Source organism: Pteropus medius, unplaced genomic scaffold (genome assembly GCF_902729225.1).
Source record: "Pteropus medius unplaced genomic scaffold, Ma_sr-lr_union100, whole genome shotgun sequence".
NCBI lineage: Eukaryota > Metazoa > Chordata > Mammalia > Chiroptera > Pteropodidae > Pteropus > Pteropus medius.
In genome coordinates this window covers 451,278-474,110 of record NW_024345479.1, presented here as the reverse complement: position 1 = coordinate 474,110, position 22,833 = coordinate 451,278, and the positions used below count along the sequence as shown (strand labels likewise).

Here is a 22,833-nt window from a genome sequence, read left to right as displayed (position 1 = left end):
TGAGTAGGAGCTTCTTTTATTCTTTTTTTGTATTTCCCAGAATATCTGTCACCTTGCTTTGAAAGTTACTTGTGATATATGAATGAATAAGCCAGCCTGGCCCTAGGACAGAAGAACAAGAGGAGTTTGCCTTCTGTCTCTTCTGGTTGGGAAGAAGGAGAGAAGGAAAACCACACAGAGTGTTTATTATATTCATTGTCCGAATTTTTAGTGGTAGTGGAGGACGGGGGGCTCACCGAAACTTTTGGTCTGGAAGAACATTTCATACCACTGTGCTTTGTCTAATTTGCTTCCATTCCAACAATATGTTGCATCCATGAGGGAAGGGTTTTTATCTGTAGTTGCTATGACTGGCCTCAAAGTAGATTATGTGGATCAGTAGACAGTTTTTATTGTGTTGCATCATACACTGATACAAAATTAAGTTTCCATTTTGCAAGATGTGTTGCTTGTGAAACAGGAAATAGGTGTAGTGTTTGAATATTTGGTACTATGTTCTTGTTTTGCAGTTAAACCCAGATGTGAATGTTTTCCAGAGGAAATTTGTAAATGAAGTTAGAAGATGTGAAGAAATGGATCGAAAGCTTCGTATGTGCATTTTGGTCTTGTATGATATTCCTATAATGAGTCATTTGTCTTAAATTAGAGGCACTATTCTTCTTAATATTCTTCTTAATAAAGGAACGGAATGCTATAGAGGAAAAAGAAAAGAGGAAAAATCTTGTGATCCTGATGTTAAGATGAATTTTTCTTATCCAAGTAGAATTTTGGTGTTTGGGCTAGGTGGTGCTTAATGGAAACCTTGTCTGAGGTGACAAAGCTGCAAGCTGAAAACACTGGTTATTTTTTGTAGGAAGGGTTTTATAGCAGTACTACACTATAGCATTCTGAAAGGACCCAGACCACCATCGATTGCAGATGTCAGCATAGCCACCTCTTAATCTGAGCTATTTACGAGGGAAGAAACTAACGTTTTATAAAGATCCTATTGAAAGTTAGGGTATTCATATACTTTATTTCATTCATTTCCCACAACATTCCTTCAAGATGAGTGTTAACCTCATTTAATTTAATTTCTAATCTCTGAAACCAAGGATCAGAGAGGTTAAGTGACTTGCCCGAGAATGTAAGTGGTCGTGATAGAATCAGTATTCGAATCCAGGTTCTGTCTGGCTCTAAAACCCAAGATCTTGCTATACTATGCCAGCTTTTAGTTAGCTTATAGGTATATTTGATCCCCATCCTAGAAAAAGTAAGTAGTTGTCACCTGAAACACTTTTCTGGTGTTTCGGGTCTTATTCCTCCTCTTGCTTTTCATTTATTATGTTTCACTTAAATTGACCTGATTGTTTTCGAATATATGAAATCCTTTTGATTTGGAGTTGTCTCACTAGTGTGTCAATTAGCAAATTTTCTATTGAATTGGCTTTGTTATAGCTGTGCTCTGCCAGCAGTACCTATGACCAGAACCACCATGCTCCGGGGTAGCAGTCACATGGGGTGAAGAGCTGAAGCAGATGGGGACCAGTTTGAAGATCAGAAGAGAGAAAGAAGACAGTAGTGGAATGATAACCCTCTTTGGGGTAGCTGTGCTTTAGAGTGTGGGGAAGGAGGAAGAGGAATGTAGAGGAAGAAAGATTTCCATGTTCTGCTTCTTTTATGTGAAAGTATCTTTCTAAAAAGAATGAAGCTCTTTTTAGCCGGGTTCGGGGTTGTTTTTTTTTTTTGCCCCCTCAAATATTGGCATGTGCTATACATGAATGTTTTCATTCTGTCATTTTAGGATTTGTTGAGAAAGAGATAAGAAAAGCTAATATCCCAATAATGGACACTGGCGAAAATCCAGAAGTGCCCTTTCCACGGGACATGATTGACCTAGAGGTAAACCATCCTGAGGAAGCCAGATGAGTTCCTTTCTACATAAACGCAGACATTTCTCAGTGGATGGAGAGTAGAGTAATTCTTGCTGTCCTTGTCAGCACTGTCTATTGATTGCACGTTTCTTGTGAATGGGATTAAAAAGAAGTCCCTTTTTTTATGATATAGAACAGTATCTGAAACAGTAACACATGCCACTAGATAAATGTTTATTGAAACCTTATTGGATTAATGTCAGTTATCTAGTAATTTTTTTTAATCTCATAGACTAAATGGATGAATAGCCAATAGACTTTTAAATATTTATTTTATCTATCTGAAGTCCCCTGAGAAATTCAACCATGTGTATAATAGAATCTATAGACAAAGAAAGACAATTTTAAGCAACGTTTTTCATAAAATATTTACCCTGGCAAAATCTCATATATGCAGGGTAAATATAAGATATCCTTGAACTGTCAGGGTGTCAAGAGTTCTATAGGAGGTTTGAATTCATCTGTCTTTCAGAGCAAGCACTTTGAGCTTAGTTTGAGTTAATAGTTTGAATTTATTTTTCCATAGGCCAATTTTGAGAAGATTGAAAATGAACTGAAAGAAATCAACACAAACCAGGAAGCTCTGAAGAGAAACTTTCTGGAACTGACTGAATTAAAATTTATACTTCGCAAAACTCAGCAGTTTTTTGATGAGGTCAGACTATTGTTTCTTTTAGTATTTAAGCAGCTGATAAATCCACCAGCACAAGTGGGCCATGTTTTTATTCCAATAATTATTTTTAATTTGCTAATTTGAAAGCAATACCATTTTTACACCCTGTTTTAGTTTGATTTAGTCAGATTATGTTCCATTTGTCATGCAGTACACAGCCAGCCATAGTTTTGTATATTTTTACATTTTCTGCAGTTTTTCATCTCAGGATGGGAAAGGAACCCTGCAGTAGTTATATGAACATAATTAGTTGAAATTTTTACATTCTATTTTAAGGTAAGTAAATATTTAAGGTTAAAGTTGAAGCAACAAGAAACATTTGGTTAACACGTGAAGTTTTAACAAAGGTTTACTCTCCAAACCTTTTGTCTTCAAATTTTAATTTTTTATGTTTTCTTATCAACCTTTGAGCACATTTTGAACTACTTCAGATAGCACATGTCACATTTTAATTTTTTTAAGTTTTTTTTTTTTTAATGTTGGAAATATTGGTAGGACGCCTGTTTGGAATTTCTGGATTTTCACATAAACTCAACTGCATTATCTTATAGGGAAAAATGGGAAAACGTTAATTAGTTCTTGGTTTATAAACACAGGCGACTAAGTTGCCAGATGGCAGCCGGCTGAGGTGACCCCATGGAAGGGATTAGGAGTAAGGCTTTCAGAAGGCTTCCTTCTAATTAAACCTGGGGAGGAGTCTTAGCTTTCAGCCTGAACATGCTTTTACTGGTGGCCTAAAATATGAGTAACTTCTCTTTTTAACAAGTGTCTTTGCCACCAGGTTAGCAACATCAGACACTTCAGAGATTGTTCTAGTCAGTGTTCAGTATGCCTTCCCGTAAAGTTCTTTATTTCCTTTGCTCAAAAAAAAAAATTGTGGCTGAGCTTTTAAAAAATGGAGGCACCTTAGTTTGAGAACCACTGGGCTAGAGAAAGTCAGCTGAAGATGTGATACATTCTTCAATAACTAAGGATTTGACTCAGAGAAGCCAACTAATTAAAAAGATCTGCTGGGGTGAGGGAAAGGGGGAAAAGCTCGTATGAATCCAATTCACTAGCCCTCCCAAGGATCAGAATCTGGCTATGTATCAGGAGAGGTTTAGTGTGAATATTCAGCTTGCTCATTGAGTTGAGAGTTTTGAGACGGATGGCAGTGTCTTTCACCAGTCCCCAATATGGTCACATTAGAGGGTGTGAGACAGTGTGATTAACTCTTTCCAAGTCTTCCAGGTCTCTTGCAACAGGTATGGCCACTTACGGCACGTGGTTTTAAATGAATAAGTAATCTAGAATTTCAGTATGCTTACTGCCTAAACATTATTGTATTTATCTTCATTAATTCACTGAGCATTTGATGGACACCTACTCTTTGTGAGGCATCAGATGGGTAAGATATAGTCTCTAAGGAATGTATCACTTAGTCATGTCAGGAAACATCCCCAGACACAATGCCTCCATGTGTTCATAGATGTGAACTTTTCTAAGTATGTCCAAGCTGCTGCCCACAGATCCAATGTAAAACTGGCCTCAAGATCAAAGCTCAGCTCCTTTTAGCATCATTCGGGGCTTAATTCTCCCCCTAGTCCTTTTTTTCTCTTTCAATATAGCCTTTTGTTTACTGTTGGAATGTTGCTGAAGTGTGAGAAAATATCTTTCATAACCTCCTGAGTTTAAGGATTGGAATAGGCTTCCTAGTCTACTTCATTCTAAGAGAAATTCTGAATAAAGACTGAAATGGATGGCCTTCAGGGAAATAGTAATTTAAACTGTTCATGTTATTACTTAAAAAATATGTAGTAAAAATGAAATAAGAGGAACCACATGGAAAGATGATTTAAGATTTTAAAATCGTTAAGTTATAGGTTTAGGAATTTTCTTCATGATCAATAAGTCTAAACATGAAATGCTCATGCTGGGAAGGCACATCTTAAGTCTTCTAAGGCCCAATCCATGGTGAGTTGCTTTGCCCCTCCCACTCATGCCAAACATTTTTTTTTTTTTTCCTTTTTTAATCTTTGGAAGTACTTTTGAGCACCAGGCCTTGGCCATAAAAGGTTCTTTAATCATCAGTCCTTCTCATTCCCAGCACCCTCATCCCAGTGCAGGAAATCTGCCAAGAGCCACTCTTCCTTTCCTCCCAGTGTGTGATCAGTGCCTTGCCCATTCTTGCCACTAGCTCGTAGCCTCGGCCACATGCCTTTCAATAACCCTTGCCCTGCTTATTACCAAACAGCAGCTCCTGTCACATGACAGGAGACAAGACCACAGAACAAGCATGTTTGCACATGTGAGGGCCCGTTTTAAGTAATGCAAACGATAAGGAAGCTTGGGACCCTCAAGTCTTGGAAACAGTTTTTTCATGAGATTTTCTTTCATGCCTGAAATTATAAGGTTTGCAAATGGCCTAAAACACTACGAATTTCAAACCCTTCTTTTGATGAATGTGATCAATAATTTATAATAATGAGTTAGCAGAAAATGGCTAAATCAGACAATGATTCTTTCCATCTTTTGGTGTAGGGGTTATGATTGGTGAGATGTATAGAAGGGGAAAGGTAAACACATATTGAATATTCTTATGATTTGAGGTGATTACAAATTCGACTTAGCCATTTCTTATCCAGAGCATTTAAAATGACTTGTTAATGATTATCCTTTTCTCAGTCTTCTTGCTTATGAAGAACTGTAAGAGCTGGAGAGATTTCTCTGCATCTTTTACCATAAGCACCATAACATATGAGAACGTAAAGAAGACTGGAAAAGTAATGGTTAATGGCATGCAGATCCCTGCCTTCCTTTCCTTCTGAGTTTTCCATCCATCTGCTTTCTTTACTTTTCTTTCCCATCTGCCATCTCCTTTGGGGCTTGGGCAAATACCTTAGGTGATGAAATGTAATTTCTTTCTTAACATAGATGGAAGTAAAAGTGTTTGCTCTTGGTAATTAATGTAGCTTGACCTGGATATGCTACTTATACTTAAGGGTAGAAATAGTACTGAAGCTCTGTTACTTCTTTTTTTCGAAGCATGGTTTCAGTATTCTGACTGGGGGATGGAATAAGCCAGAGGGCATAGCAAGTAATTTAGAGGAACTTTGGCAGTGTTGTTATTGTTGCTAAGAGGACCCAAGTTAGGAGTTAGATGCTGGAGGACTTGCATTTAGAGATTGATTTAAAGACCCTCAGCGGTCTGGTCATCCTAGTTTCCCATTAGGCACAATTATATTATTTAAAACTTTTTAACTATCCTCTCTAAGACTTAGGATTCTTGAGCATAAAGTAGTGAAATTTTGAATTAGAAATAATTATAAGTTTCTATTTAATTTTAATCCCACTGTTCTTTGTTTTGTTTTGTTTTTTATACCCAAGGAGTCTCAGATATAGTCTTTGGAGGAGTGCTATTCCATCAGTTGTCCCGTAGAGCACATACGTTCTCTCTGAGTCTGATCTTTAGGGTTTACTCAAACCAGGTCTTATGAACCATGAGGGCAAGTAGGCAGGAGTCTCTGAGTAGCAGTCAATTTCACTTTTTTGCCAAGGGACATCCCAAGAGCAAGTTGAAATACAAGTCATCTGGATCTTGGAGTCCGCTGATTTGACTGTAAGTAGAAACAAAAAGAGCCCCCTAACCTCCCATTTGACGGCAAGTGGAAACTCGTGCCCCTAGTATCGCATCTTAAACTTTTCTAAATCTCATAGTACTGTTTCTTTGCCCTACTGGCATGCCCAGTGCCTGCCCTTACTTTTTTTTTTTTTTTTTTTGGATCAAAGTTGATCCTAGGATTTACTTCCCAAAACAGTTGCTTTAACTTTTTTTAGGCTTTCTGACTTACATCTGTAGTCATGACTTGAGGTTCCCATGTGGCTTTTTTTGATAATGGCATTGACAGAAGTAAAATCAAATTGAAATTTGGAGTGAAAATGATGCAGAAAAGTTTTCCTGATTTTTGTTTGTTTGTTTGTTTGTTTAGTTTTGCCTTTGAAAAGAAAGGTTATTTTGGCTTGCTTCTAGTCTTTGGTCAAACAGTGCATGGATATGAAAGTTGGAGAGATTGGGCAGTGGAGAAATCAATTGGTCTTTATTTTTTTAGGGCAGCTTCTCCTTCCTAATGGATGGAAAAGGTGGTAGGATGTGTTGCATAGGGAGAGGCTAGGAAATATAGACCTCCATCTGAGAATGTCCCTCTCCTCCTTCATTTCATTGTATAAATTGTCATGGTGGAAATCATTTTAAATCTAAACGATTAAACTAGCCTACACGCTCTATATTGGCTTAATATCTGTTACCTTCTTCACTTCACTCATTTAAATTGTTGAATTGAGTTATAATCTCAAGAATCCTTAAACTGTAAAGCCTATGTGAACTTTTTAATATTCCTAGATTCCTTTTTCCCTCTCCTAATGTGGTGGAGGACCAGGCCTGCTATTATGCTGATTCTCTTTTTGGAGAAAGGAATACTCTTTAAATCCCAGGGTTTGGAGCATTTATACAGTGGCCATGCTGAAAGTTCTCATACTCTACATTTTTAAGAGTACAGAAAACCTAGGTATCTGGAGATGCCCCTTCTGCCTTTCTCCAGATCACACACTGTTTAAGACAGTGACGACACCTTGGTTCCTTCCTTGGAAAAAGAGTCTCTATCTGCCACATTCTCACACAGGGGAAATTCTAGTTTGTAGCTGCCTGGAAATTTAATGTGAAGAGTGCCTACAGAACTACCTTGTTTTGCTCAAAAGAAAGAAACTCTTTAGCTTCTAGCCACATGCAAAGGTATTTCCTGGTATTTTCATGGCTTATTCAGGAAAACATAGGAGAAAAAAATGCCTTCCACCAAGTAAGATTTATACATGTCACCATCATTTAATGGTTTTTTTAAATTCCTTATTTCTTAAACCATTTCCCCAGAAGCTTTACTGGGGTAATTATGCTTTCTTTACCTCTTGTTTCTTTCCTTTGTTTTTTTTTTTCCCTAGTCTTCTTGTCTTCTTTTTGTGGGTACGTCTTCTCTTTTGGTGGTTTGTTTTTCATCTTTATTTTCTGAATTTATCTCCTGGTTCCTCGTTCCCTGCATGCCACTAACTATTTTCATTAGATATTAATTGATTTGTGAATTCAGGCTGAATTGCATCATCAGCAGATGGCGGATCCAGACCTGTTGGAAGAGTCCTCATCCCTCTTGGAGCCAAGTGAGATGGGAAGAGGCACACCTTTGAGGCTTGGGTAAGTACCACTTCAGCCCTCTGTACTCATTGCAGTCATGTTCATTTTTGCTGTTCAGAAGAGCAGAAGGCTGGGCATTCACTTGCTTCCAGAATACGCTCTCTCCTGAGCCTGTTGAAAGTCGTTCATAAGTCGATCTGGATTCAGTTCCTGAGTTGTTTTGTCAACTCTCTTTTGGGTCCAGGAATAAGGCTTTTTAGCAGTCCTTTTGACATAACGCATTGCCTCATATTTATTGTCTTTGTCCCTCTCTTCTCACTTTCCTCCTTTGTCCTAAAACCTTCCATCTCATGGCATGGAACAGATTTCCCAATCTGCCTCTTCTCCCCACAGCTTCGTGGCTGGTGTGATTAACCGGGAGCGCATCCCTACTTTTGAGCGCATGCTTTGGCGGGTGTGCCGGGGGAATGTGTTCCTGCGACAGGCTGAAATCGAGAACCCCCTGGAGGATCCCGTGACTGTAAGACAAGGAAATTGTGTCCCATGGAGTAGGTCCTGTAAAGGGAGTTCAAAGTAGTAACAGCATGGTGCCACCTGGCTCCGACCCTCCCACAGAGGAGCCCTTACGTTTACCCCTGCATTGATCTGCAGATTCGAAGGACTGCCCTTTTCCTCTTAGCTTCCATTGTATGTTTACATGCGATGTGTACATGACATACATATATACATTTTTAAGCTTTACCTCTGTGGGTATAATTTTGACTGTAAATATGTTTCTTCCATTTATTTTAACCTTTAAATTTATATGTTTTCTGTTACTTATCTGGAACCAAAAGAAAATTAACTTTCTATGAAAATTAACCTAAAGTAAGACATCTGGTTCCAAGTTTGGTAATATCTATGTGTGAACAGAAGAGAGAGTGCCTAAATTGTGACCTCTATAAGTTGATGAAATTTTAGTTGGTAAGGTTTTTTGTTTTTTGTTTTTTGTTTTTTTTTTTGGTCTACTTGTTTTTTGGAAGATTTAGAAACTTAGTTTTAAAATACATATCGTACAAGACAGGATGCTCTTCCCCACCCAACGCTTTAGAAAATAGAAATGATTTCACATCTTAGCATTTGACATAATGGAACAGAGTTCTTAGCATGAACCCACACTGAGTATGGTGAGTCCTGATTTCAGGGGTCATAAGCAAAGAAGATTAAATGTTCTGGAAATAATTTACTTCTCTTTTGTATTAGAATTATTTAGAAGTCTGAAGTGGGTTTTTCTGTTTTAAATTATCTTTTAGATTTCTTAGATTAGTTTTCTTTGCTCTACCTAAGAAGAAAGATTCAATCATGAGGCTTCTCAGAGTGGGTGGGTCATGCAGCTAAAAATAATCCAGTTACAGTATGTGGCTTTTATCCACGGTATTGAGTGGGAGTGTGGCGACACTTAGGTTACAGCGAGTCCCCTTACCCAGAAGAGCAGTTTTACAGTCTTACCAAAGACTGTTCTTGATGGTGGAGACACTGCAGTCTGCAGTCACTCCTAATGTGGAGCTGTACTCAGGAGTATCCAGCGAAGTTTCTGGGCAACAGCAACTATTTTATCAACAAATCGAGGAAAGTGGGGTCTGGATAGCTACAGCAGAGCAGCTGCGCCACAAATGTGCTCCAGTTTATTCCTAGAGGATTTAGGAATTTAAGAGACTGATTTTCTTCATTCTTTATCCCCTTTTATCCTTCTAAAGTTTTGTTTGCTTGTTTTCTTATTAGAAAAACTATGGGAATATGAGAAAATACAGGCAACCAGAGACAATCCTGGTTAACACCCTGTAGAGCTTATTCTTCTGGTCTTCCAGTCTTAGCATCAGACCTTAGGTATAAACTTGGTAGTTGGAATGGATTGCCCTCTACCCTTCCCCCTAAAATCTAGCCAGCGTGGATCAAGAGATTCTACATCAACATTCTCCCCAGTCTCCTGTAGTTATCCAGTTCCTTTTATCTGGGAATTTCTAAGCATGGAAACGGACAGGAATGGCTCCCTTCTCTTTCCTCTCCTCTGTACTTATGCCATTCAGGCAATGTAAGGTTTAAAGTTGAATTGGTAAATAGGGATAAATTGTGCTAAGAGAAGAATCATCTTAGAGTCTGCGTCAAGCCCTTGGTTGAGTTTAAAAACAAATACAGAAACTATTAAAGTTAACATGTTATTATAGTAGAGCTTAAGAAGTAGGTGGAGGATTGTGGTTAAAGTACGGGGATGCCATATCCTTAAAGGGTTCTTGCTTCTGTATCACCAAAAAAGTAAGTTATTTAAAAAGTTTTCTTCCAGATCAGAAGTCTGAACGCTTGATTTTTGCTCTGGGGTCTAGGGTGACTACGTGCACAAGTCTGTGTTCATTATTTTCTTCCAAGGCGATCAGCTGAAAAACAGAGTCAAGAAAATCTGCGAGGGGTAAGAGAAACGTGCCTCCCCCCCCAGGGATGCAACCATGCCGCCTAACTCTTAAGCCTTTAATATAGTATGATGAAACACGAACCCTATTAGTCTACCTTGACATGGTGAATATATCTTTTAATAACATTAAGGCTAATTTAAACAATTAAAAATGGCCTAAGTTCATTTTTTAAAGTACTCTCAAAACCACAATTTCCTTTCCTTGAAAAAAAGTAATCAGGACTCATGATTTATAAATGGCACATTGTTCTGGGACAGTGGGTTTGCATACCCAGCAGCGTGCCACAGGCACCGTGCCCTTAAACTTTTCTGAAATTCTGCCCGTAAGATCTTTCTTCCGTGCCATTTTCCTAATATAACTTGTATTACTGGTTTTTAGGTTTTTTTTTTTTTTAAATCTAAGGGACTTTAATAGCTATGGAGAATGTCAAGATAATTCAAATGTTATTGGTCTGTCTGTAGGCCACTTTCCATAAATAATCATTATGGGTTAGTGCGTCAGCCTGAACTAATCCTGTTTTTGCCTTTCTAGTAAATGAGGATTACTTTCTGAGATTATTTACATAGGATAGGTTAGGAAACTTCTGTGTTCTTCAGGCTGTGTCTGTACATTCCAGGTTCCGGGCCTCGCTCTACCCCTGTCCTGAGACACCCCAGGAGAGGAAGGAAATGGCGTCTGGAGTTAATACCAGGATTGACGATCTCCAAATGGTACACAGGTGGCGGGAGGGAATTTGGTTTTGTGAAATACTGAAATAGAAGACCAGTCTCCTTCCTTGAAACACAGTTTATTAGGTACCTGCAGCCACTCGGGATGCCAAAAAAACAAAAGTCCCTCAGGAGCGGGGGAAAAGTTTCAGTGAATGACTGTTAAAAATAGCATGAATCATCCTCAAACAAGAGAGGAATGCTGAGCGTCTGCAATGGTTGTCATTTAGAGTATTCAGTTCCCCTCCTCGTGAGTCAGATATTTTTTATAATAAATTTTAAAAATGTGCTTAGTTAAGACAAAAAGTCAAATAATACAGATATATGTATAAAGTCATTTTTGCCCTCACACACACACGCACTGTAACTCTAGAGGCAACCACTCTTAACATCTTGGTGTTAAGAGTTCTGGTCACCTTGGGTCTTAACCACACAATCTAGCCAGAGTCCTGGTGTAAAGTAACTCTGTACCCACAAAGAGATTGTGTTACAAGACTTTTACCAAATCGCAGTGTGTGTGGTTTACACACACTATGGTTGTCCCAGGGTTTTAAGGAAGGACTTATGATTTATACATATGTGGGAGGAGAAGGGTGGCCAGTTGGAGTTTTGTTCCCTGTTGAAAGAATGTGATTATTACCCCTTGAAACATTAATAAACACACCAACCCCGAAGGCATTTCTTTCCAGCAGTGGCAAAATTGGCAAAGATCTGTTGTAATTCCCATTTCAACTCCTTTCCTCATCTTTCCCTCCAATTCTCATTGTATGTGACCCACCATCTTGGCCTATTGCTGGCTCCTTTGAGATATACTTATCTGTTAAACCAAAACAGCTGGTGAGTGATAGGCCATATTAGTGCAGTCTGGGTTCTAGGACTGTCTTATCCCCTCCCAGACTTATGAGTAGATCTTAAAGAGCATGTGCAACCCAGCCGTATGAACTGAAACTTTATAAAGAGATTGAATACCAAGGAGTGATATGTGGGGTGGGGAATGGGGAGAGAGAAAAGCAAATAGAACATTGCTTGCAATTTAGTTAGCGTCATTCCAGAAGTTTTAATAGCAATGATAAAATTGTCAACAGCCAGAAGAAGCGAAAGAAGCTTTGTTCCTTTATTCTCAAGTGATTTAAGAATTTCCCTAGTATGCCATTGCTTTTTTTTTTTTTAAACCTCTCCATGGAAGTCACCTTCTACTTCCCAAGACAGTTTTTCAGGGAGTACTTACTACTTTTTTTCTAAATGGACTTGAAGAGACTTATGCTAAAATGGTTAGCATGTAGCTTTTTCCTCTTCAAAGAATTATAGAGATTCAAGATAGGTTCTCATGCAGAAGTGTGAGTGATGGGTTGCCTGCCCAGTTTTGGCTTAGCCCCTCTTCTGTTATTGAAATATTAAATATTTGGCGATAAACAAGGCAGTAGAATGTACAGTGTCCCTGCTCCTTCCTCGCAGTATGGTCTTGGAAGTATGATTTCTCTGAGGGGAATCTGTACTGGTTTTCAGAGGATCAGCACTGAAACATCCCCTCCCTCCCCAAGAAGCCTGACCAGAAGATAAAGGCTGATCTGCCCCATGATGACAGTGGTATGTGGCAGTCTAAGTCCCCTCTAAAGCCTCTGGGTCTTCCTGACCCCGGTGCCTTCTGTCTCCTGTTTCGGCTCCCTGATGCTGGCTTATGTTCAGGGGATTCTGCAGCTTGCTATCATTAAGTTTAGACTTGGTACTTAATCAACACTTGGGTCTGTGATGCTGAGTTACGGTGCTTCACATAGAAAGTCATCACTTTTTAATGATCCTAGTAAAAGCCAATGACCTACCTTGTGCCATGGATTTGGTAGTAAGACGAAATATATAGAGAAAAGCTAAAAAGCATTTTCTCAGGTTTCTCTTGAGCTTGAAACTAAACAAAAATGAATGTTAGTGACTGGAACTCTAATTTCTTATAATTTGGCAAAAAAAAAAGAAAGAAAGAAAAAGAAAAAGAAGCCATTGTCATCAGAGAAAGGAAAAAAACAAATCCCCAGCAACCCTTCTCAGAAAGCTGTGCCTCTTTGCCATTCATCTTTTAAAATCTAAGACTGGTATGAGAAGGGTCCCTCCTGTGTTCCTTTCTCTTCCAAAGGTTCTGAATCAGACAGAGGATCACCGCCAGAGGGTTCTGCAGGCAGCTGCTAAGAACATCCGTGTCTGGTTCATCAAAGTGCGGAAGATGAAGGCCATCTACCACACTCTGAACCTGTGCAACATAGACGTGACCCAGAAGTGCCTGATTGCGGAGGTCTGGTGCCCTGTCACTGACCTTGACTCTATCCAGTTTGCACTCAGAAGGGGCACGGTGAGTACCCCCAGCAGTGCAGTCTATCTATGTCCAGGAAAAGAGTTTCCCATCAGCAGTAACATTAATTACATTTTCTTGGCATTTTTACTTTCCTAGTTCTTTAACATATTTATCTGGTACTCATCTCATATCCTGACAATACATTTCATATATGTATCCTTGTTTTCCAAAGGTGGAAACAACAGTTCAAAAAAGATTAAATGACTTGATTATATACCCATTATTCTTCTGGGTAGCTCATGACCAGGATGTCAACTTCCTGATCCACTCTCTTTGTCCATTAGACGACTTCTGTAGTATAACCCTGGCAGTCCTGTTTAGTAGTTAGAGCTTCTGCCCTGTTCAAGGCACTGATCTAGGTAGAAATGTAAAAAATAAGCCCTCGGGTATCCTACAGTTTACTTGGAGAGGCTAGCATACAAGACCGTCTGTGCTAAGAGGGGTTTATGTGCATGGAGGGAGGGTGCTAGCTTTTCCAGCTAAGATGATCAGACAAAAGCTTCAGGAAGAAAGTGGCACGGGGGCTTTGAAGAATGAGTAAGATGTTGACAGCAATCGAGAAGAAAACAATATGGACAAAGGCAGGAAGTACATACAGTACAACCATGCATGGTTGGGAAAGAATAGGAATTATAATGAATGAACCAAAACAGTAGGAGGTAAACCTTAAGGGCCCATCAATGTTTGTAGATAGGGAGAGGAGGAAAAGCCAGCACGGAGACAGGGAAGGCATGGTTAGTGAGGAGGGAACTCCTAAGGAATAAAGGTTTTCACCTAAGAAGAAGACCTCCAGAGAAGAGACTTTGGATCTGGCGGTGAGCCAGCCACTTTGACTAAACTGGACTACAAGGGATTAGGGCGTTTAGGTGCACGGAGGAGAGACAGAGAATATGCTTTGCTCTCTCCGTGAGGGAGCAAGCGGATGACGATGTCTCCAGAGAAAGGGGTTCCATGTTTTCTTTGGTTACTCATTTAAAATTTCTTTCACAGGAAGGAAATTCTTCCCAAGACTTATTTTAAATCTTTCATTGTAAATTTTATACTTAATTTTAGTTTCTCCAAAAACTGAGAAAGATCGAGATAAAATGTACATAAACAAACACACACACATTCTACGTGTACAGTTCCATGGGTCTTGACAAATGCGCGCGCCCGTGCAGCCACCGCGGCCCTTCGGGAGGATGCCCTAACCTCAGTCCTTGTGCTTGCTGTTCCCCAGGAGCACAGTGGTTCCACCGTGCCCTCCATTTTGAACAGGATGCAGACAAACCAGACTCCCCCCACCTATAACAAAACGAACAAGTTCACATATGGCTTTCAGAACATAGTAGACGCTTATGGGATTGGAACTTACCGAGAGATAAATCCAGGTAAAAAAGCTTGAATCATTTCCCTCTGGAGGTTTTATTTTTTGTTTGTTATCTTGTAATGTCTCACTTTAAATGCTATAGACTTAAAACAAAAGATGTGATTCCTGTAAGGTGTGCCCATTTTGACATAGGGAGTGAGGCGTATCACCAGGGGGCACTCCTTTTAAGAGGCGGCTTTACAGGTTATTTAGAGAAACTTGTTGATTATGAAGTGAAAGTTAAACAATGGAAATTTGACTGTATAAAATTTTCATAATTTTATTATTAAATAAAAAGAATTATAGAAATTATCTCATTCAATTTCCATCCAACAGCAGAAAAAATCTTATTTTTTTTTAATAAGATGCTTTTATAGGAACGAACTCAGTGGATTGGATTCTTCTGTATGTACTATAAAATACCTGTCTTCCTTTAGCATACCATTTGCAGGAACTGCTTTAAACAAAATTTTTTTTCTAAAATATCTGACATTTTTAAACGGCTTCTCTGTTCCAGGTTAGATAGGGAAAATAGAGCAATTATTGACCATTTTAGGCACAGGGAAAATTTCTCCCCTGTTGACAGAGTTAATTATTAAATCAGGAGTCTGAGAACTCATTTTCAGCTGGAGCCTTCTGAGGACCTACTTTGCTCCAGGTTCTGGGCTTTCTCCCACTCACCTGGTAGCCTTATTCAACTGGGAGGTGGTTGATGCACAAGAGAAGAAAGCCAGCCTGCCCCAGTGTCCCAGGGGTTAGAAAACAGGAATCAAAGAACAAACCACAGTGTTGCCAATGCTAGAGACAAAACTTTCACTTCCTGTGTTTTTCTTGGTTTAAAATGCTAGCAGTAGCTCAGATGCCATCGGAGCTGCTTTGTGAGGTGTGCAGATCCCACCAGGAAAGAGTTTCTCTGAGATTCTGTCTGATCAGCAGCTTGGGAATAAGTCACCTCGTGCTGATCTTAGAGTGTGGAGAGGAATGTGACGTGTTGGGAGTTGCTGTGGTTTTCTATATTTGTCTTTTTCCTCATTTGGTTTCTTTTTTTTTTTTTAATTTGTTTTTTAATTACAGTTGACCTACACTATTCTCTTAATTTCAAGTGTCCACCATACTGATTAGACATTTATATACCTTAAGAAGTGATCTCCCCGATAAGTCTAGTGCCCATCTGACATCCTTTGATTTTTTTTATAGCTCCATATACCATCATCACTTTCCCTTTCCTGTTTGCTGTGATGTTTGGGGACTTTGGCCATGGCATTCTGATGACCCTTTTTGCTGTATGGATGGTGTTAAGAGAGAGCCGGATCCTCTCCCAGAAGAATGAAAATGAGGTAATGTTTGAGTTACATCTGCATTAGACCGAACAACTTTATAATTTCTCAAGCATTCATTATGAAAAGTATCATCTGGAAGTCTTTGGTCCATGAATTTATAGAGGAGTTATGTTCATTTTAACACTAAAAAGGCCACGTGCTGTGAACGTGAGTTTCTGGTTAGCATTCTATTTCGCTCTTTACTTCAAGCTCGCTGACCCCTGACACAGGGTAAAGTAGTGTGAGAGGAAGGGTCTAGCATATTCTGAGTAACATTGTCACAGCGTGACCTACAGTACATACATTTCATTAACTTCTTTCTTTTGGTTCCCAGATGTTTAGCACTGTGTTCAGTGGCCGATACATTATCCTATTGATGGGCGTGTTCTCCATCTACACTGGCCTCATCTACAATGATTGCTTTTCCAAGTCTCTTAATGTCTTCGGGTCATCCTGGAGCGTACGGCCAATGTTCAATATATATAATTGGACGTAAGTTGCAAAAGAAGCTAAAAGTCAAAGCTTATTCCTTTCATATTCAGCTCTGATTTTTCAGACAGTTGGTAAACTAACACTTCTTTAGGAGGTGGTTGAAAATGTTTCTGTTTGAGACTAATGCAGGGTCTCTTCTTATTTGTGCTCCAGCCTGGGAATTGTTTTGTGATTTATTCAGCAGTATGAAGGAACTGAGACTATAAATTGGCATATTGATTCTTTGTGTAAATTAAAAGCAGATTCCCCGGATTCCCTGCTTGGTTGTGTATGTGTTTTAATCAACCAACCTTCCTTCCTTCCTTCCTTCCTCCCTCCCTCTCTCCTTCTCTTTTCTCTTTCTTTCTTTTCTCTCTCTCTCTCTCTTTCTCTCTTTCTCTCTTTCTTTCTTCTCTTTCTTTTTTTAATCTCCAAACCCTTCTCGTTTCAGATGCTAGTTCCTCCTATTTTGTTGAAGAGATGAGATAGCTTTACTAGTTTCTTTGAGATCAGTTTCTGGACCCTAGTAGTTCCCCTCTGTTCATTAAAAAATAAGTGCAACTTTTCTCCTAACGTGGTAGGGAGGAGACGCTTCGGGGGAACCCTGTGCTCCAGCTGAACCCAGCCATCCCTGGAGTTTTTGGTGGACCATACCCTTTCGGCATCGATCCAGTAAGAGCGCTTCTTTCCTATATGTCTGACACTGAAAGTTTAAATTGTGACCCTAAAGTAAGAGAATTAAAGTAAATAGTTATTTGGGTTTTTTGTTGATATATTTTTGGAAAAAACTTGGTTCATCTGTCTAGTGTACTTTCGAGCCATAAAAGACCCAAGTGCTTTGAAGCCAAATAATTTTTCCTTCACTGCTTATTTCAGAGATAGTTAATAATATTGACTCTGGGGAGACTGATTTTCAAGACTCCTTCTGAGTTTAATTTGTTTTATTTAACTTAGTTTGGTTTTTATTTTTCACAGAAGTTTTAACAAAGCAGAAATAGCTTTTTCTCCCATGGGTTTAGATTTCCATTTTTATATTTACATACTTACAAGAATTTATCCCAGAATTTAATTTTTTTTTCACATACTTAGGCAGATAAAGTGTGATCAAATCTTTTATATTATGTGCTTTAACAAGGGGGTGAGGGGAATTTAAGAATAAACATTAAACAGTAAGGATTACAAAATTCCAGAGGAAAAACAGATCATTATGGACTAGAAAGATTAAGGTTTCTTGTAAAAAATAGGAATTAATCTCACCTTTAAAAAATATTTCAGATTGTTACAGATGAGAAGTGTGGGCAAAAGCATAGAGATGGGGAGATACCAAGTTAATTATTTTATTGTTATAGAAGCTAATGTTACTGAAATGCTTACTATGGGCCAGGCATTATACCAAGCCCTGTTTACCAAGCATATCTGATTTATCCTCAAACAATTCTAACAGGGAGGTAATGCTATCCTTATTATACAGATAGAGACACTGAAGCTTGGAGAGGTTTAATAACACTTTACATATGCATTTAACAAATGTTTATTGAATCCCTATTGTCTGCAAGGCATAGTGCCTTCTGGGGGAAACAGAATTTTAAGTCATAGATCCTGCCCTCAAGTAGTTCGGAGTCTAATAATAACATTACCTAATGTTTCTATAATATTCTGTAGTTAACAAGTTTTTTTTGCAGACATTTCATTTGATGCTTGTAGGGTAGATGTCTTTGGCGTGCCTGTGGGCTACCCAGGTACAGACTTTGGAGTTGTAGAGGTGATTTTCAGGCGAGTCTGGGGCTGGAAGAGAGAACCGGTCATAAGTTTTCAGGTTAGAGGTCACTGAGGATGAGCTCTTAGTGGAGAGGTCAGTTCAGGAAATGGCTGAAGATCAGGCTTATCAGGCTACAGAGTTTGCACTTTAGAGATGACAGTGGGAGTTTGGGGGAGGTTTTGGCTCAGGGAAATGACTGCATCAGAGTCACAACTTAGAAAATGTAATCTGATGGCCAAGTGTAGGCAGAGCTGTCAGAAAATATATTACAAGCATCCAGGCCTCAGGGGACAAAGCTTAAGGCAATTAATATTTAAAAGTAGATGGAATGCTAGTGCCTCAGGGATGTGATCAGCAAAACAGATTGTGGGAACATCTACAAGATAACTAACCTCATTTCTTCAACAAACATTTTGTAAGGAATAAAAAAAGAGGGCTGGAGGGAAAACCTATAGATTAGAGACTTTTGAGCTGTATCAACAATTGCAGTGTAGAAACTTTATCTGGACCCTACTTGGAATAAATGAAATTTAAAAAAAATTTTTTTAGACACAGTTAAGGAAATTTGAATATTGACTATATATTTCATGATATTAAAGAATTACTGTTAATGCTTTGGGGTGTGCTAACAGTATTGTGGTCATGTTTTAAAAATGAATCATTACCTTTTAGAGATCTGTACTGAAATATTTACAGGTAAAATGATATTATATCTGAATTTGCTTCAAAATAATATGGAGGTGGGGAGCAGGTTGGGGGTATGATGAAACAAGATTGACTGTGAGTTGGTAAGATGAGTGTAAGTAACAGTTGAAGTTGGGTGATAGGTACTTGGGAGTATGTTTACAAAAAAAAAACTTTTTTAAAATAGGTGAATATTTTTTCATTTGAGAGCTCTGTATAACACCTTTTTGGTTTTTGGGTCGTGACAGATTTGGAACATTGCTACCAATAAACTGAGCTTCCTCAACTCCTTTAAGATGAAGATGTCTGTTATCCTTGGTATCATCCACATGATGTTTGGTGTCAGCCTGAGCCTTTTCAACCATACGTGAGTTGCTTTGTTTCTGTCATCTGAATGCGAGTAGTTTAGATAATGCTTTTGCCTAAAGAAATCACAACATCTTTGGGGAAGAATTAGTAACTCAGAACCCCGTTCTGCATTAAAGTGCTTTTATAAAAATTGCACATTCTTAAATGAGGCTTACTTAATATTAGTCTGTTAACAATTTACGATTGTAGTAAAAATCTTTGAGAAAACCTTATGTAATTTTCATCAAAACAAGTTATTTTTTCCCTTGGTGTGTAACTCATATAAAATTATGAACTGTGGTCTCATAATGTACTAGATTTCCCAGTCTCTCTCCTGGGAGAATGATGGTAATGCTACTGCAGCTGTCCAGGGTCCAAAAGTTTGGAAGTCACAGTAGTATTGCTTGTCTCTGTCGCCTCCAGTGCTTCTGGCTTTTGCTTCTTCAAGTGACGAAAAGTTGAGGGACCATTAGGAGAAAATCTAGTGAGGATTATGCTTGGTATAGGAATGACCCTGAGTCTGTTCACCTTTCACATTTTTTCTCTCTTTTTAGTTATTTCAGGAAGCCCCTGAATATCTACTTTGGATTTATTCCCGAAATAATCTTCATGACCTCTTTGTTTGGCTACTTGGTTATCCTTATTTTTTACAAGTGGACGGCCTATGACGCTCATACATCTAAGAAAGCACCGAGCCTTCTGATCCATTTCATAAACATGTTCCTCTTTTCCTACCCAGAGTCTGGTAATTCAATGCTGTATTCTGGACAGGTGCGTCAGCCCAGAAGTGGACTGTCTTAGGTGGTTGCCCTAGATCAGGAAGTTAGATGTTTTTGTGACCCTAAAAAAGCCTTAAAAAGTCCCTTTCTGTAGTATTTGGTTTTCAGTCCACATATCCAGATCTAAATTCAACCCATCCTCTTTACTTGGGAGGGTCTACTGTAATTTCTGTATCTAGAAAGTGTTAGATAATAACTCACATCCTATGGGACAATTCCTGGGCTTTGCCACAACATCTGCTAATTATTTTGAGAAACTGGATAGCGTTATTCACAGATCGGTAAGAAAGTACTGTTTTAGGGGAAATTTGTGCTGAAATTCGAAAGTGCATGTTTGATCAATGTGATGTCTCTTGTCCTCCTTACTTTGCAGAAAGGAATTCAGTGTTTCCTGGTAGTGGTCGCGCTGCTGTGTGTACCGTGGATGCTGCTGTTTAAACCACTGGTGCTGCGCCATCAGTATTTGAGGAGGAAGCATTTGGTGGGTGTATTTCTGTTGTTGAAAGTTAAGAGATTCTCTTTTTTTTTAAAAAAGATCAAGGCAATTCCTCATTGGAGCTAATGAATTTTGCATAAGTCTGTATACTCTTAAAATGCATTTGTGTCATATCTCAGCATGAGTGCTGAAATTAAAATAACAAACAAACATGTTTTTGCTGCTTGGACATTTGGATTCAGCTTTGAGTAGCTCGGGTACAGAGAATCAGTCATAAGTTTTTACCTTTCCTGGTCACGATTTGCTCACGTTGTGCTCAGCAAAATCCAGGTCTGGGCCTGTCTAGATGCAGCAGCGTCAGCCAAAGCGAGGCTGCAAGAGCTACAGCTGGGTGCAGCCACTCATGTGGTTTGCCTGGGCAACCACAGGGCTGCCGCCGAGACATTTTCTTTTAAAATGAGACAATGATACTTTGACCAACCAAAGCATCCGGGAAAAAGAGTTGGTTTGAAGAACTTTGATTTTTTTTTTTCTTTTTAAAAAGCAGCATAAATACTTGTGTTTACTTAATGTATATGTGCATATGAATCCTATACACACACACACACTTAAGTTGCCAAATGTTCATTTCTGGCTATGCGATAATTCTTACATATGATGCTGCCTGGTAAAACCCAAAAGACCTTTTTGCATGACTCTCATACGGCTGTTAGAGTATTGCTCCTGTTGGAGAGCAGCTGAGTTACGAGACCCTCCTTCTCCTTTTCTGACCATCTTCATCCTTCCATGTACCCTCCATTCGTCTCCCCTTTCACTCCCTCCCTCTTTCGTTTCCGTCTCCCTTCCTCTTTTCTTCCATTCACTATCAGGAAGGGCAACCTGTGGAGGTCCCAGTCAGCCCAACCCCGAGCCAACAGGGACTAGAGGCAGCAGCGGCTGCAACAGTGAGTGAATTAAAACCAACAAACCATCACGTTTTGTTTCAAGAGGTGGCAAACAGTGCAGCAGAATTCTTTTTAACTATATTGAGAGCATGGGACATGTGTGCTCTTGGGAAGTATGTCCTTGTTACTCATCAAGAAGATGACAGAAAAGATTTCCACCTCTTATGAGTAGATTCTGATATCATCTTTGCCATTGGTCTACTAAATTTCTATTCAAATATGTAAGTACAGTCATGTTTATGGAAGCAAAGTGGCTGTTGTACCTTCTCCGAGTCCCATCATCTTAATCCAAGATGGCAGCTCTTGGACTCATCCACTTTCATGTCTGTATTTTGTGACCATGTATTCGATGATTTTTCAGCATGGAGTATGAACATCTCTGTGATTCTTGAATTGATTTCCCAACGCTTTAAAGGTCTGTTTCAGAATGACATTTGGACATTTGGCCCATTTTAGCTGTGACTTACTCTCTTTCCAGTGGAAGCTTATACATGTCAGCTTTTTTGTGAGAGACTCAGAAGTTCTCAGGTCCTCAGCTATTCCACTGAGACCTCCATTCTGCCATGTGTCTCGTGTATACTGTACTTCTGGTGTAATAAAGTCATCTTCTGTTTTTATCTTTCCTTCTTCCAATACTAACTCATGGTTCAGTATTAGCACTTTGAATGTTAAGCATTTCAATATTGGTCCTTAAAAACATCTCTTAACCAAAAATCTTACAATGCTCTAATATCAAATCAGTCCAGTCTATTCTAGGTAATGAATCTATAAGATTTCAAAGTCTCACCATTAGTGATTACTCATGTACTATTGTGTTCTAAGTAGCATCATACTCCTTTAAAAGAGAACAGAATGTTTAAATGGATAACCTTTTCCTTCATTAGATGTTTCTGATCATTTTAAACTTATAAAACTACTATAATCATCCTTCTAGAATGAGTCTAAAAGGGCTGATATTTTGAATCAAGATATTTTAATGTTGCTGCTTAAAATTATTTTAAATAGAGACTTACTTCCTCCTTTCCTATGAGAAAAAAAAATTTTTAATCCCTTAAAGCACATACTTTCAATGTATTGACATTCTTTCAATGTGCTCTTTTTTCTGCTAGTCTTAGTATACTTAAGATGTGCTTCCAATGTGTCAGTCTTGATGCTTTTAAATCTGGCATCCTCTTTTCAGAAGCTATCCAAGTTAAAAGTCCCTGATCTGGAAACCTGCACATTCATAGGATCTTCTTAGCCCGCTGGTGTTTTAGTTAAACATCTGGAGAGCAGCCCGAAAGCATCAGGATGATAATTCTATAACAAGGGCCCTGGATTCTTGACCCCAAGGGCTGAGGATATGAACACTGATCTGTTTTCATTCTGTTCTATGCCCTCTTGATTGTCTGTAAGCCGCGTATCACAGTTTAATTTTTCTTTTCTTTTTTTCTGCCGATGTGTGTCTGTCTCATCCCCTTTCCCGTAACTCATTCCCTATGTTCTGAAGGGACAGTTTTTAGTGTC

The 22,833-nt window shown here is 38.8% G+C and overlaps 1 protein-coding gene across 4 annotated transcripts in view; it reads left to right on the top strand.

Moving 5' to 3' along the window:
* Positions 1 to 22,833, top strand: part of ATP6V0A1 (ATPase H+ transporting V0 subunit a1) — a 50,857-nt gene that overhangs the window by 11,844 nt on the left and 16,180 nt on the right. For 2 of the 4 annotated variants that reach the window (XM_039873419.1, XM_039873420.1), the window contains exons 3-17: positions 510 to 588; positions 1,784 to 1,881; positions 2,440 to 2,568; positions 7,701 to 7,804; positions 8,138 to 8,264; positions 10,105 to 10,187; positions 10,808 to 10,901; positions 13,024 to 13,236; positions 14,459 to 14,609; positions 15,785 to 15,924; positions 16,241 to 16,398; positions 16,959 to 17,049; positions 19,069 to 19,187; positions 19,723 to 19,939; positions 20,321 to 20,428. In XM_039873419.1, the coding sequence (XP_039729353.1) occupies positions 510 to 588; positions 1,784 to 1,881; positions 2,440 to 2,568; positions 7,701 to 7,804; positions 8,138 to 8,264; positions 10,105 to 10,187; positions 10,808 to 10,901; positions 13,024 to 13,236; positions 14,459 to 14,609; positions 15,785 to 15,924; positions 16,241 to 16,398; positions 16,959 to 17,049; positions 19,069 to 19,187; positions 19,723 to 19,939; positions 20,321 to 20,428 (1,911 nt within the window). Of the gene's footprint in view, positions 1 to 509; positions 589 to 1,783; positions 1,882 to 2,439; positions 2,569 to 7,700; positions 7,805 to 8,137; positions 8,265 to 10,104; positions 10,188 to 10,807; positions 10,902 to 13,023; positions 13,237 to 14,458; positions 14,610 to 15,784; positions 15,925 to 16,240; positions 16,399 to 16,958; positions 17,050 to 19,068; positions 19,188 to 19,722; positions 19,940 to 20,320; positions 20,429 to 21,252; positions 21,328 to 22,833 lie in introns of all 4 variants that reach the window. The other 2 variants (XM_039873422.1, XM_039873421.1) reach the window with 2 other exon arrangements.